Genomic DNA, 14,783 nt, shown 5'->3' on the forward strand with positions numbered 1-14,783 from the left:
GCTTTCTGATTTATATCCATTGTTGTTTCTTCCCTTTCCCATTTAAATTCGTTTTTCAATAATTTTTAAATCTCCGAGATTTTGTGAGATTCGTTTGTTTAATAATCATTATTTTCGCTTCAGAAAGGCGCCATTTGCAAACGAATCAGCAAAGAAATATGAAACACATTTAAAAAGACGGATTTTAATTGGAAGATTGAGAAACGACAACCAATGACATTGGTCATTCAAACATATGCTTAAGCAGCATTTACCAGTGTAATGTGCGGAACCTGTCATCCCCCCCCTTACCCATTTTTTTACGAATTTACGCGAATCGCGGAAATGACACCGGGACAACCCAATCCGCAGAAATCAACCGAAAAATCACACCTCTGCTTTTGGGCCTTGAGGTTTTAGAGAAGAAATTTTCAATATACACATATAAGGAAAACAGTAAACTCTAGGGCAACTGATTTTGACCATATGTGCATGATTTGAACACATTTTGACTAGGGCCAAACTTAGTACACACCTAATTAAAACCCCTGACCCTTGCAGATTTTAAGTTATGTTATAATTATGTAAGTCTATATAAATCATGCGACCCTTGGGTAGTAGCAAGTTTTGAACCACAAAAGTGTGGACACAATTGTTAAAAAGGCTGATCACAATAGTTTAACCCAATAGCTCCACTAGTCTATAAATACATGTATTTAACTTTATAAGGATAATGAGCAGAGGTTTGATTGAGTGAAGTGGTGAAATCTCTTTTGAATCTACATGCCCAGATAATGACACATTCCAGATGCCCAACAACCCTCCTATGCTGATAGCTTACAGACAGCCCTCCTATGCTGATAGCTAACACTGCACATGGTGCCCTGATGAGCCGCTAAAAAGAATTCTACATAAAAATTACTTTGAAGTTATGTCATATGTAAGAAGTACATATAATTTGATATTTTATACTTTAAAAACAAAAATGAAGGACTTATGTACAAGCACTCAGCAGTAATTTAAGACATGACAATACAAACAACACCAAAGTAATTTAGGCATGCAACATGAACCACTTCTAAAAATATTGGACAATGCAAAAAAGCAAAAACTATGCCTTTCATAACTAAAACCTGTGGCCACAGAAAAGAAAGAGCACCTGTTCTTGTTCAGTATAAAAACTTGAGACAATGTTCAATGCCAAAATGTGAGAAACATTAAAACAAAACCCCTGGAAGGGAAGCCATCAAATAAGATTGTCCTCACCTGTGCAAAACCTCCAGGAAATGTGCCGTATGTTTCCGATATAAGACCTAAATTTGTTTTACCACCTTTGTCATTCTGTTGTGAAAATTGGTAAAATATCATAATTAATCACAAACAAACACATACAGTTAATAGTGTGCTGTTATCAAAACTGACATAGATTATAAGCATTTTGTTGGGATAATTCTAAGTATTCTTCGCATTTATCATTTTCATTTAGTCAAGAAATAATTTAGGGCTATGTGTTTGTGAATGCGGAAATAAATAATACAACTAACAATACGATAGTACATATACAAAGACACACTTATCAAACACACACGCATAGAATATCAATTTGTACATTTGGTCAAAGTTGTTATAACATCTTCATGCACGTGACAACCAAATGTTCTATTACAAACGTGCATGCAAATAGATTAATAATTATGAAACACCTTTCTTCCAATTTTCATAGCAGTTACAATTTGAGAGTATTATCTTAACGTATAGCACCTGTCAAAAATATTTCATTACATTTGAAACTGAATCAACAGGTTATTCTATCAAATCATTGACTATTTAACATTAATAGTGAGATACACAATTATTTTAGATGCTTTCATGCCCAGTTACCTGTATATTAATAATAATTAAATAGGTATGTCAAGTAAAACATCATTTATTCACTACTCACTTAGCAATTGGCAGATGAAAAATAGTGTATGCTAATATTTGGTTATAAGAGGAATCATTTATAAGAATAACGACTGTACATTGTAATTATAAGATCAGCATTAAAATAGCATTTTCTGATTCATCTGTGTATTAACCGTCTGGAAAATTAAGCCTTATTTATGCATTAACGCATAAATTGATAAATTGTTATGAACATCCAATGATTACCATGCTTGCTTTTTCACAATTAACAGAAACCTCATGCTATGATTTCATTGAAATTTTAAATATCTAAAAATGTCAGGCCTTTTCCTGGCGTATCTATGGGTCCGTTAAACGGACCCATTCCCAAAGCAAAATGGAAAAAAAAATTCCCAATTTGATTTTTTTTTCCAATCTCCAATTTCTTTCAGAAAGAAGTGTAAAATGATTCTTATATCTAAATTCAATAACATCTAACCAAGTAAATACGGACCCATTCCCAAAGCAAAATGGAAAAAAAAAATTCCCAATTTGATTTTTTTTTCCAATCTCCAATTTCTTTCAGAAAGAAGTGTAAAATGATTCTTATATCTAAATTCAATAACATCTAACCAAGTAAATAACTGTAAATCATATGATTTTCTTTCTTTCATTTGAATTATAATAATAAGTTATATAAAATTAGTTTTTCTAAAATCAATGGACTTTTGCCGCAAGAAAATTCCCACTTCTAATATTGCATTTTCTCCAAAAATGGCGAGGAAAAGGTCTGAATAAAGAGACATGCAAATATAAATAAAACCTATTCTATAAAACACACAAGTGAATACACTTCGAACCAAGACAAATATTGCAACATCATAACGACAGCACTTGAAATTTAGGCAAAAAGTAAGAAACACTAGCAAACGTTTTCAATGTATTATTATAAGTATTATTTTCTTAATATCTGAAAGGTATTTACTTGATTTAAATTTAAGTCAAAGACAGTGAAATAAAAGGGTCTGTAATACAACACAGAGCTAATCTGGGTGACCAAAGAGGCCTCTGACTGTAAGTCATTGAGAGGGAGTACTCACATCCTGGATGATGGGCACACCAAGGTTCTGCATGTTGTTGATGATGCCCTTCTCCTCCATCGGTATCTGGGCATGCTGCACAAGCTTGGCCTGATTCTCCTCGGATATACCTGCAGCAGTCAGCCGGGGCAGGATGTACAAACAGGGCAGGATGTACAAACAGGGCAGAACTAACAATGGCATAGCTCCAGTAACAAACAGCTCACATAGGACATAGCATGCATACAATGTTCCCTGCAGGGCGGCACTATGGCATGTCATCCCTAAGTAGGGGGTGGTCCTCTTGACATACCTTAATTGCCACTTAAATCAGCAACCCTGTGTGTTATAAATGTTTAGCAGTAGACTGTGAATGAAAAACATGTGTATGTTTTCCATATATGGGACTTGCTTGTAAAATATAAAATTAAATACCCCAAAATTAATATACTGAGGGGTCTCATTGATTGCCAAAGCTCATTGATTAAATTACCAGATTTCAACTAAAGACTCTGGAGATAATAAACAAGTGTAAATATATTCCTGAATGCATTTTCTAGAGTACATACTAACTATAATACAGTTTCATAATATTTTCTCGAGTGCATACTAAATATAATATAGTTTCATCATAAATGAGTAGGACATAAAAAATTATTGGGCAAATTCTTTTTCGATGCATATAGATTTATTTCAAAAGAAAAGGAATTCATATCAAAAGAAGTTTTATAATTTCATCATCATCTTAACCACTGAAATTATTACGTTGAAATAAAAAAAAACTTCGAAAACACTGGATGTGGTACTTAAACACAAACAAATGATTAAGGACGTACAATTTTGGAATTTTAACAATATTGGGACTGTAGTTGTAAATCTATATTTTTTTTATTTTAATGGATTAGTTGTTTTTTTTTAACATGTTATAATCCCGTTAAAAACTATAATATTGATTAAACCTGTGTGAATTAAGTCCTGAAATTATGCATTTCAGCAGGCAGAATTGTGGTATTTTGTATAAAATTACTATTTGGTAGTGCTAGACTTTTATTTTTTTATTATCACCACGACCAATATTTTTCAAACTTGTCTTCTTATGATGACATAAAGAGAAGTGCATTTAAGAAGAGTGGCAAAATTCTATAATTTATAACTTTTTCAAATCTCAAATTTGAGGCTAAAATAGTATGATTTTTATATGTTTTATCTGTCGTATAGACATAAACATGATAACTTATTATTTATGTTATGTAATGCAGTTTATTCCTTATATTTGTTTTCATTAAAAATACATATGTGTACTTAAGCATACAAACTATCCATTATTTGCAAATTTCAACTTTTATCAGTGATATCATTAGTTTAGACACATGTAGAAATTTTGCAGTTTTAATGCAAAAATGCATGGTGATTGAAAATAAAACTAAACCTATGACCATATTTCCTATGTTATATTTTTACATAGTATTTGTGTGTCTTTTAGACAAATTTTCCAAAATAATTATTATCTACCGTTGGGGTAAAAATCACCAAAAATGAGGCAACACCCCTTAACAAGTTTGTGGGGAAATATTTACACAATAAATTCTGCACAGTAATTGTTACTGATCATAGCCAAGGTAATGTTTTGAAAGCTATGGAGAGCTACTCTATTCATGCTTACCCCCCTTGTGGATGATGTAGAGGAGGATGATACGTATCTTGTCATAGGCTGTGATGTTGGCGTCCAGCAGGATGGGCACGATGTTACGCATGTGGTCCTTGATCTTCTCTCCCTCAGCATCCATCCCCATGGCCAGGTCCTAAACAACACACAGTCACACATTGGTCATGTACAACACAGTCACTTTTTGGTCATGTACAACACAGTCACGTATTGGTCATGTACAACACAGTCACACATTGGTCATGTACAACACAGTCACTTATTGGTCATGTACAACACAGGCACACATTGGTCATTTACAACACACAGTTAACACATTGGTCATGTACAACACAGTCACTTATTGGTCACATACAACACAGTCACTTATTGGTCCTTTACAACACAGTCACTTATTGGTCATGTACAACACAGTCACTTATTGGTCATGTACAACACAGTCACGTATTGGTCATGTACAACACAGTCACTTATTGGTCATGTACAACACAGTCACTTATTGGTCCTTTACAACACAGTCACTTATTGGTCATGTACAACACAGTCACTTATTAGTAATGTACAACACAGTCACTTATTGGTCATGTACAACACAGTCACGTATTGGTCATGTATAACAAAATCACACATTGGTCATGTACAACACAGTCACTTATTGGTCATGTACAACACAGTCACTTATTGGTCATGTACAACACAGTCACGTATTGGTCATGTACAACACAGTCACTTATTGGTCATGTACAACACAGTCACATATTGGTCATGTACAACACAGTCACACATTGGTGATGTACAACACAGTCACACATTGGTCATGTACAACACAGTTACTTACTGGTCATGTATAACACAATCACACATTGGTCATGTACAACACAGTCACTTATTGGTCATGTACAACACAGTCACGTATTGGTCATGTACAACACAGTCACTTATTGGTCATGTACAACACAGTCACATATTGGTCATGTACAACACAGTCACAAATTGGTCATGTACAACACAGTCACAAATTGGTCATGTACAACACAGTTACTTACTGGTCATGTAAAACACAGTCACGTATTGGTCATGTACAACACACAGTTACACATTGGTCATGTACAACACAGTCACTTATTGGTCATGTACAACACAGGCACACATTGGTCATTTTACAACACAGTCACTTATTGGTCATGTACAACACAGTCACTAATTGGTCCTTTACAACACAGTCACGTATTGGTCATGTACAACTCAGTCACTTATTGGTCATGTACAACACAGTCACTTAATGGTCATGTACAACACACAGTTACACATTGGTCATGTACAACACAGTCACTTATTGGTCATGTACAAAACAGTCACTTATTGGTCATGTACAACACAGTCACGTATTGGTCATGTACAACACAGTCACTTATTGGTCATGTACAACACAGTCACTTATTGGTCCTTTACAACACAGTCACTTATTTGTCATGTACAACACAGTCACTTACTGGTCATGTACCACATAGTCACGTATTTGTCATGTACAACAATGTCACACATTGGTCATGTACAACACAGTCACGTATTGGTCATGTACAAAATAGTCAACCATTGGTAATGTACAACACAGTCACTTATTGGTCATGTACAACACAGTCACACATTGGTCATGTACAACACAGTCACGTATTGGTCATGTACAACACACTTACTTATTGGTCATTTACAACACAGTCACACATTGGTCCTTTACAACACACAGTTACTTATTTGTCATGTACAACACACTGTCACATATTGGTCTTGTAAAACACACAGTCACACATTGGTCATTAACAACACACAGTCACACATTGGTCCTGTACAACACAGTCATGTATTGGTCATGTACAACACGCTTACTTATTGGTCATGTACAACACAGTCACACATTGGTCCTTTACAACACACAGTTACACATTGGTCATGTACAACACACTGTCACATATTGGTCCTGTAAAACACACAGTCACACATTGGTCCTTTACAACATACAATCACACATTGGTCATGTACAACACAGTCACATATTGGTCCTGTAAAACACACAGTCAAACATTGGTCATGTACAACACAGTCACACATTGGTCATATACAACACACAGTTACAAATTGGTCATGTACAACACACAGTCACATATTGGTCCTACACAGAAGACAGTCACACATTGGTCCTTTACAACACAGTCACACATTCATGTACAACCAGTAACACCTTGGTCCTTCAAACCACACAGTCACACATTGGTCCAGTACAACACAGTCACATATTGGTCATGTACAACCAGTAACACATTGGTCATGAACAACGCAGTCACACATTGGTCATGTACAACACAGTCACACATGGGTCATGTACAACCAGTAACACATTGGTCCTTCACAACACACAGTCACACATTGGTCCTTTACAACACAGTCACACATTGGTCATATACAACCAGTAACACCTTGGTCATTCACAACACACAGTCAGACATTGGTCCAGTACAACACAGTCACATATTGGTCATGTACAACCAGTAACACATTGGTCCTTCACAACACACAGTCACACATTGGTCCTGTACAACACACAGTTACACATTGGTCCTTCACAACACACAGTCACACATTGGTCCAACACAACACACAGTCACTTATTGGTCCTGTACAACACACAGTCACACATTGGTCCTAAACAACACACAGTCAAACATTAGTCCTTTACAACACAGTCGTACATTGGTAATGTATAAAACCCAGTCACACATATGTCCTAAAGGCACACATTTATACATTGGTTCTGTACAACACAGTCACACATCAGTTCTGTACAACACAGTCACACATCAGTTCTGTACAACACAGTCACACATTAGTCCTTAACAACACACAGTCACACATTGGAACTGTACAACACAGTCACACATTGGTCCTGTACAGCACACAGTCACAAAATGGTCCTGAGCAACAGTCACATATTGGTCCAGTAAAACACAGTCACACATTGGTCCTGTACAACACAGTCACACATTGGCCCTGCACAACACAGTCACACATTAGTCCTAAACAACACAAAGTCACACATTGGTCCTGTACAACACACAGTCCCACATGTGTCATGTACAACACAGTCACACATTGGATCTGTACAACAAAGTCAAACATTAGTCCTAAACAACACACAGTCACACATTGGTCTTGTACAATACAGTAACACATTTGTCCTGCACAACGCAGTCACACATTGGTCCTGTACAAAACAGTCACATATTGGTCCAGTAAAACACAGTCACACATTGGTCCTGTACAAAACAGTCACATATTGGTCCAGTAAAACACAGTCACCCATTGGTCCTGTACAACACAGTCACACATTGGTCCTGTACAACACAGTCACATATTGGTACTTAACAACACAGTCACACATTGGTCCTAAACAACACACAGTCAAACATTAGTCCTTTACAACACAGTCGTACATGTATAAAACTCAGTCACACATAGGTCCTTAAGGCACACAGTCACACATTGGTTCTGTACAACACAGTCACACATTAGTTCCGACAACACAGTCACACATTAGTCCTTAACAACACACAGTCACACATTGGACTTGTACAACACAGTCACACATTGGTCCTGTACAACACAGTCACACATTGGCCCTGCACAGCACAGTCACACATTAGTCCTAAACAACACACAGTCACACATTGGTCATGTACAACACACAGTCCCACAAGTGTCCTGTACAACACAGTCACACATTGGTTTTGTATAACAAAGTCAAACATTAGTCCTAAACAACACACAGTCACACATTGGTCTTGTACAATACAGTAACACATTTGTCCTGCAAAACACAGTCACACATTGGTCCTGTACCAACAGTCACATATTGGTCCAGTAAAACACAGTCACACATTGGTCCTGTACAACACAGTCACACATTGGTCCTGTACAACACAGTCACACATTGGTCCTGTACAACACAGTCACACATTAGTCCTACACAACACACAGTCACACATAAGTCCTGTATATCACAGTCACACATTAGTCCCATACAACACAGTCACACATTGGTCTTTTTCAACACAAAGTCACACATTGGCCCTGTACAAAACACAGTCACATATTGGTCCTACACAACACACAGTCACACATTGGCCCTGTACAAAACACAGTCACACATTAGGTCCTGTACAACACAGTACACACATTGCGTCATGTACAACACACAGTCACACATTGGCCCTGTACAAAACACAGTCACACATTGGTCCTGTAAAACACAGTCACACATGCGTCATGTACAACACACAGTCACACATTGGTCCTATAAAACACAGTTACACATTGGTCCTGTACAAAACACAGTCACACATTGGTCCTGTACAACACACATTAGTCCTTAACAAAACACAATCGCACATTAGTCCTGCACAACACATAGTTAAACATTGGTCCTGTACAACACAGTCACACATTGGTCCTGTACAACACAGTCACACATTGGTCCTGAACAACGCGGTTTCACATTGGTCCTGTACAACACAGTCACACATTGGTCATGTAGAACACAGTCACACACTGGTCCTGTACAACACAGTCACACATTGGTTCCGTACAACACAGTCACACATTGGTCATGTACAACACAGTCACATATTGGTCCTGTACAACATAGTCACACATTGGTCCTGTACAACACAGTCACACATAGGTCCTGAACAACACAGTCACAAATTTGTCCTGTAAAACAAAGTCACACATTGGTCCTGTACAGCACAGTCACACATTGGTCCTGTACAACACAGTGACACATTAGTCCTGTACAACACAGTCACACATTAGTTCTCAACAAAGTCACATGTTAGTCCTAAACAATGTCACACATTGGTCCTGAACAACACATAGTCACAAACCTGTATACAACCATGTAGGACCAGGAGAGTTTTTGGACATGTTGCTATAGAAAAGTGTTGCAAGTAACACACTATGGTATACGCACCTGTTCAACTTTACAGAGCTTGTCAACATGTTTCTGGAAGACCTTCATGCAGTCCTCAGCCAGGTGCAGCTGGGTGGCGTACTTGCTCAGCTCCTTCTGGTACTGGGGCATCTGCTTCACCATCTGGGACAGGTCACGCAAGTTGGCCTTCTGGGTCGACGTCATCCTCTTCGACTCAGCAAACTGCTTCAACTGCTTTGTCACTTGTCTGTGTTTGAATTAACAGAAACCTTTAAAAATGAATATAGATAAGCATATACTGTTGTACATTATCAATGATTTAATTAATATTACGAGTAAGGTTAATTCCAAATCGTTTGCAATATAATTTTCATAAATGTACTGCAAAACTTTTCACTAAAAGTAAAACATCTCAATGTTCCATGTGCTACAATGTTATTCAGCGATCAAAACACCTACCCTTTCCATACACAGGACCTGTTGTTGTTCCTTTACATGTCCTACATGGAAAACAAGAGATGTGTTTGTCAGAAACACAATGCCCCCTATTGCGCCGCTTTGAAATAAAATTTCAATACATCATTTGGCAGGTTTATAAATTATCTCCCTTTTAAAGCTTTTTACTTTCCTTGGATTGTATTTTTTGACTTTTGACTTTGAAGGATAATCTTTACCTTGACCTTTCACCACTCAAAATTTGCAGCTTCATTAGATACACATGCATGCAAAATATCAAGTTGCTATCTTCAATATTGCAAAAGTTATGGCCAATGTTAAAGTTTTCGGACGGACGGACGTGGCAGCCATGTGTCTCAATGCAGTGGAAATATTTTGGCACTTGGCCAATATATCATTTTTGTTAAATGCCCTGACCAATTTTCATTAAGATTTAACCAACAAGAGCTGTCACCATAGGATGACTTATGCCCCCTATAAACGCTTGATAGAAGTTATGAGCTTTTTTCGAAACCTAAACGCAGATTTCCAAACCTAAACGCGGACCCTAAGTTCAAGGTCAAGGTCACAGGGTCAAAATTTGTGTGCGTGTGGAAAGGCCTTGTCCATATACACATTCATACCAAATATGGAGGTTATATCTCAAGGGACATAGAAGTTATGAGCATTTTTCAAAACCTTAATGCAGATTTCGAAACCTAAACGCGGACCCTAACTTCAAGGTCAAGGTCACAGGGGTCAAAATTTGTGTGTGTATGGAAAGGCCTTGTCCATATACACATGCATATCAAATATGAAGGTTATATCTCAAGGGACATAGAAGTTATGAGCATTTTTCGAAACCTAAACGCAGATTACGAAACCTAAACATGGACCCTAACTTCAAGGTTAAGGTCACAGGGGTAAAATTTTTTGTGCATATGGAAAGGCCTTGTCCATATACACATGCATACCAAATATGAAGGTTATATCTCAAGGGACATAGAAGTTTTGAGCATTTTTCGGAACCTAAACGCAGATTTCGAAACCTAAACGCGGACCAAGTTCAAGGTCAATGTCACAGGGGTAAAAAATTTTGTGCGTATGGAAAGGCCTTGTCCATATACACATGCATACCAAATATGAAGGTTATATCTCAAGGGACATAGAAGTTATGAGCATTTTTTGAAACCTAAACGCAAAGTGTGACGGAAAGACGGACAGACAGACAGACAGACGGACAGACAGTCAGATCACTATATGCCCCCTTTTCTTTGAAAGGGGGCATAAAAATTTATTTTCTTGAGTAGAAGAGTGGCCCCCAGGAAAATCCAATAAAACTAGTGTCAGACCAATAATATTGGTTTCAGAACATTACAGACTTCCTGCTAGAGAGATAGACTTGAGAGATGTTGCTCACGTGGAGACAATGGCAATGTGCTGGTGTCTCAGCTCCGCCCACAGCTCATCATTTTCATCCAGCAGCACTTCTTTCTCCTGCACCTCGTTACCAGACGTGTTCTCATACCTACAAGAGTCTACAGGTTACCAGACATGTTCTCATACCTTTAACAGTCTACAGGTTACCAGATGTGTTCTCATACCTATAACAGTCTACAGGTTACCAGACAAGTTCTCATACCAACAACAGTTTACCTGACGTGTTCTCATACCTACAACAGTGTACATGTTACCTGATGTCACGTGGTCTCATACCTACAACAGTGTAAAGGTTACCAGACGTGTTTTAATACCTACAACAGTTTACAGCTTACCAGCTGTGTTCACATACCTACAACAGACTACAGGTTAAAGGAAGTGTTATCATACCTACAACAGTCTACAGGACATGTTCTCATACCTTTAGCAGTCTACAGGTTACTGGACATGTTCTCGTACCTACAACAGCCTATTCATTACCAGACGTGTTTTCATGCCTACAACAGTCTACTGCTTACTGGACATAATCTCATACCTACAACAGTCTACATGTTACCTGATATGTTCTCATACCAACAACAGTCTACCAGTAACCTGTCGTGTTTTCATTACCTACAACAATCAACAGTTTACCAGATGTGTTCTCATATCTACAATAATCTATATCTTATTGGGCTTGTTCTCATACCAACAACAGTCTACAGACTGATGAAGTGTTCTCATACCTACAACAGTATACAGCTTACCTGACATGATCTCATGCCTACAACAGTCTACAAGTTACCAGACCTGTTCGCATACCTACAACACTCTACAGATAACCTGACATGTTCTCATACCTACAACAGTCAACATGTTACCTGACATGTTTTCATACCTTACAACAGTCTTCAGGTTACAGGATGTGTTCTCATACCAACAACTGTCTATAGTTTACCGGACATTCTCATACCTACAACAGTCTACAAGTTACTTGACATGTTCTCATACCTACAATAGTGTACAGGTTACCTGAGGTGTTCTCATACCTACAACAGTCTATTGTTTACCGGACACATTCTCATACCTACAACAGTCTACAAGTTACCTGAAGTGTTCTCATACCTACAATAGTGTACAGGTAATTATTGTACATTGTTTTATTGCATTTATTTCATTATAATTATAATTTTCATGCATCTTAATTTTCGTCTCTACATTTATCAGACATTGTAAATTTTTTATATTTTTCGTATCTAAATTTTCAGACACACAATTTTTTATTATTTGTAAGTGTCCGAAAACATAGAGTAATTACGGTAAGCGTTGAACATAATGATGTTTGTTAGTGTTCATGTTATAAAAGTGAACTGAACAAGGTGCATTGATCAAACATAATTTGATCTTTTCAAACGAAAATCTGCATCATATCACATATAAAATAAATGTTTTGAAACCTAACACCTTGTGAAGACAGATGTAAAACCTCTTACTTGTACACATCATTTTCAATAGGCAAAAGGTCATAAGCCATAGCTTGCAAGGTGAGCTCATGTAGCAGGGGTGATATCGGGTCAAAGCCTCGGTCAATGATTAGAAGCTGGGAGCGATCCTTCTGGGGACCCTGCAATATTGACAATAATGTATCCACGTGACTTTCTGCTATCTGTAATATAATGATAGAAGTGGGCACAGTCACACACTGACAAAATGGCGTACACACCTCTCCCATAGTGTGATCATCCGCCCTGTATGCATCCAACTTCTGCTGAACAAGCTGGGCAAACTCAGCATTGCGGTCAAACTCACTGAAACAAGGGGAATGTAGCACATTATCTATTTATTTATGTATAGGAAACAATTTTATTTTCAAATCACTCAACTGGCCCATATTCACCAATATATTTAAACAAAAGCCCAAAGTCGCTCACCTGAGATAACAAGATATTATAGGGACAAATCTTCTGACCAAGTTTCATGCAGATCAAACAAGAGGGCCATAATGGCCCTGAATCGCTCACCTGACTAACCAAATACAATCCCAACCCAGTTTTCATCAAGATAAACATTCTGACCAAATTTCATAAAGATTGGATGAAAACTGTGACCTCCACTGTCTACACAAACAAATTATTGACGGACGCACGCATGCACACACGCACGCACACACAACGGACGCCGGACATCACATGGTCACATAAGCTCACCATGTCACTTCGTGACAGGTGAGCTTAAAATAAACCTCTAAAGTGTAAACAAGATTTTACTATAGCCATATAAGGAAAAATGCCCCGCCCCCTGGCAGCCATGTTTTTCAACCAACCGCCGACATCATTTTTGAACACTTCCAAGTTATTATCTGGATGAATCTTCTGACAAAGTTTCATGAAGATCGGACAGTAAATGTGGCCTCTAGAGTGTTAACAAGATTTTACTATAGCCATATAAGGAAAAATGCCCCGCCCCTTGGAGCCATGTTTTTCAAGCAAACATAATTATTATTTCGAACTCATGCAAGATATCATTGAGACCAATCTTCTGACCAAATTTTATGAAGATTGGACAATAAATGTGGCCTCTAGAGTGTTAACAAGGTTACAAAAGCCATATATAGCCATATAAAGATATGCCCCGCCCCTGGTGGCCATGTTTTTAAAGCAACAAAAACCATTTTCGAAACTCATCCAAGATATCATTGGGACAAATCTTCAGACCAAGTTTCATGATGATCGGAAAATAAATGAGACATCTGGAGTGTTAACAAGGTCATACATTTCAATATAATTTAAAATAAAAGTTAAGAAGAACATGAGTCGAAAAATGCAAAATAAGCCAGATATTTAATTCTGAAATCGTAAATGTCTGTACAGTCAAATTCGCCAGAATGTATATCATGCATGTACGATGTGAATCTTAATTTAGTTTAATGGTTGTTATTAAATTCCTGCAGCGATGTCTTACGACACACAAACTACTAACTCTGATCCTAATAAAAAGACCAATTCTTCGGTTATTGTAGAAAAATATGTACGAAATATCTTTGTCACCATCGGCTCGGGTCGCTAATTTGTCTTTGCTGCATTTATTGAAATTTGTCTTCAATATCTTGCCTATTTTGTGTTATTGTAACATGTATTTATCAATATATTACAATTTAACACATATGAAAATCGTAAAGTCTCGCTTTAATCATTTGACAAAAGAATGCCATATTGTACAGAATCATCAAACAATAAACAAGAGGGCCATGGGCCCTAAGGCGCTCACCTGAGACCCAAAGGAACTAAACTATTCTGGGAAGGTGGAGTTCAAAATAATAAAAGTACTTCATACAGAC

The 14,783-nt window shown here is 37.3% G+C and overlaps 1 protein-coding gene across 4 annotated transcripts in view; it reads right to left on the reverse strand.

Moving 5' to 3' along the window:
• The window catches only part of LOC127844103 (syntaxin-binding protein 1-like), a 70,245-nt gene that overhangs the window by 37,773 nt on the left and 17,689 nt on the right, over positions 1-14,783 (reverse strand). For 2 of the 4 annotated variants that reach the window (XM_052374093.1, XM_052374092.1), the window contains exons 6-12: positions 13,170-13,254; positions 12,940-13,070; positions 11,448-11,555; positions 9,632-9,839; positions 4,606-4,744; positions 2,964-3,073; positions 1,246-1,320 (exon numbers count right to left, since the gene is read on the reverse strand). In XM_052374093.1, the coding sequence (XP_052230053.1) occupies positions 1,246-1,320; positions 2,964-3,073; positions 4,606-4,744; positions 9,632-9,839; positions 11,448-11,555; positions 12,940-13,070; positions 13,170-13,254 (856 nt within the window). The remainder of the gene's footprint in view (positions 1-1,245; positions 1,321-2,963; positions 3,074-4,605; positions 4,745-9,631; positions 9,840-11,447; positions 11,556-12,939; positions 13,071-13,169; positions 13,255-14,783) is intronic. The other 2 variants (XM_052374095.1, XM_052374094.1) reach the window with 1 other exon arrangement.

Source organism: Dreissena polymorpha, chromosome 9 (assembly GCF_020536995.1).
Source record: "Dreissena polymorpha isolate Duluth1 chromosome 9, UMN_Dpol_1.0, whole genome shotgun sequence".
Classification (NCBI taxonomy): domain Eukaryota; kingdom Metazoa; phylum Mollusca; class Bivalvia; order Myida; family Dreissenidae; genus Dreissena; species Dreissena polymorpha.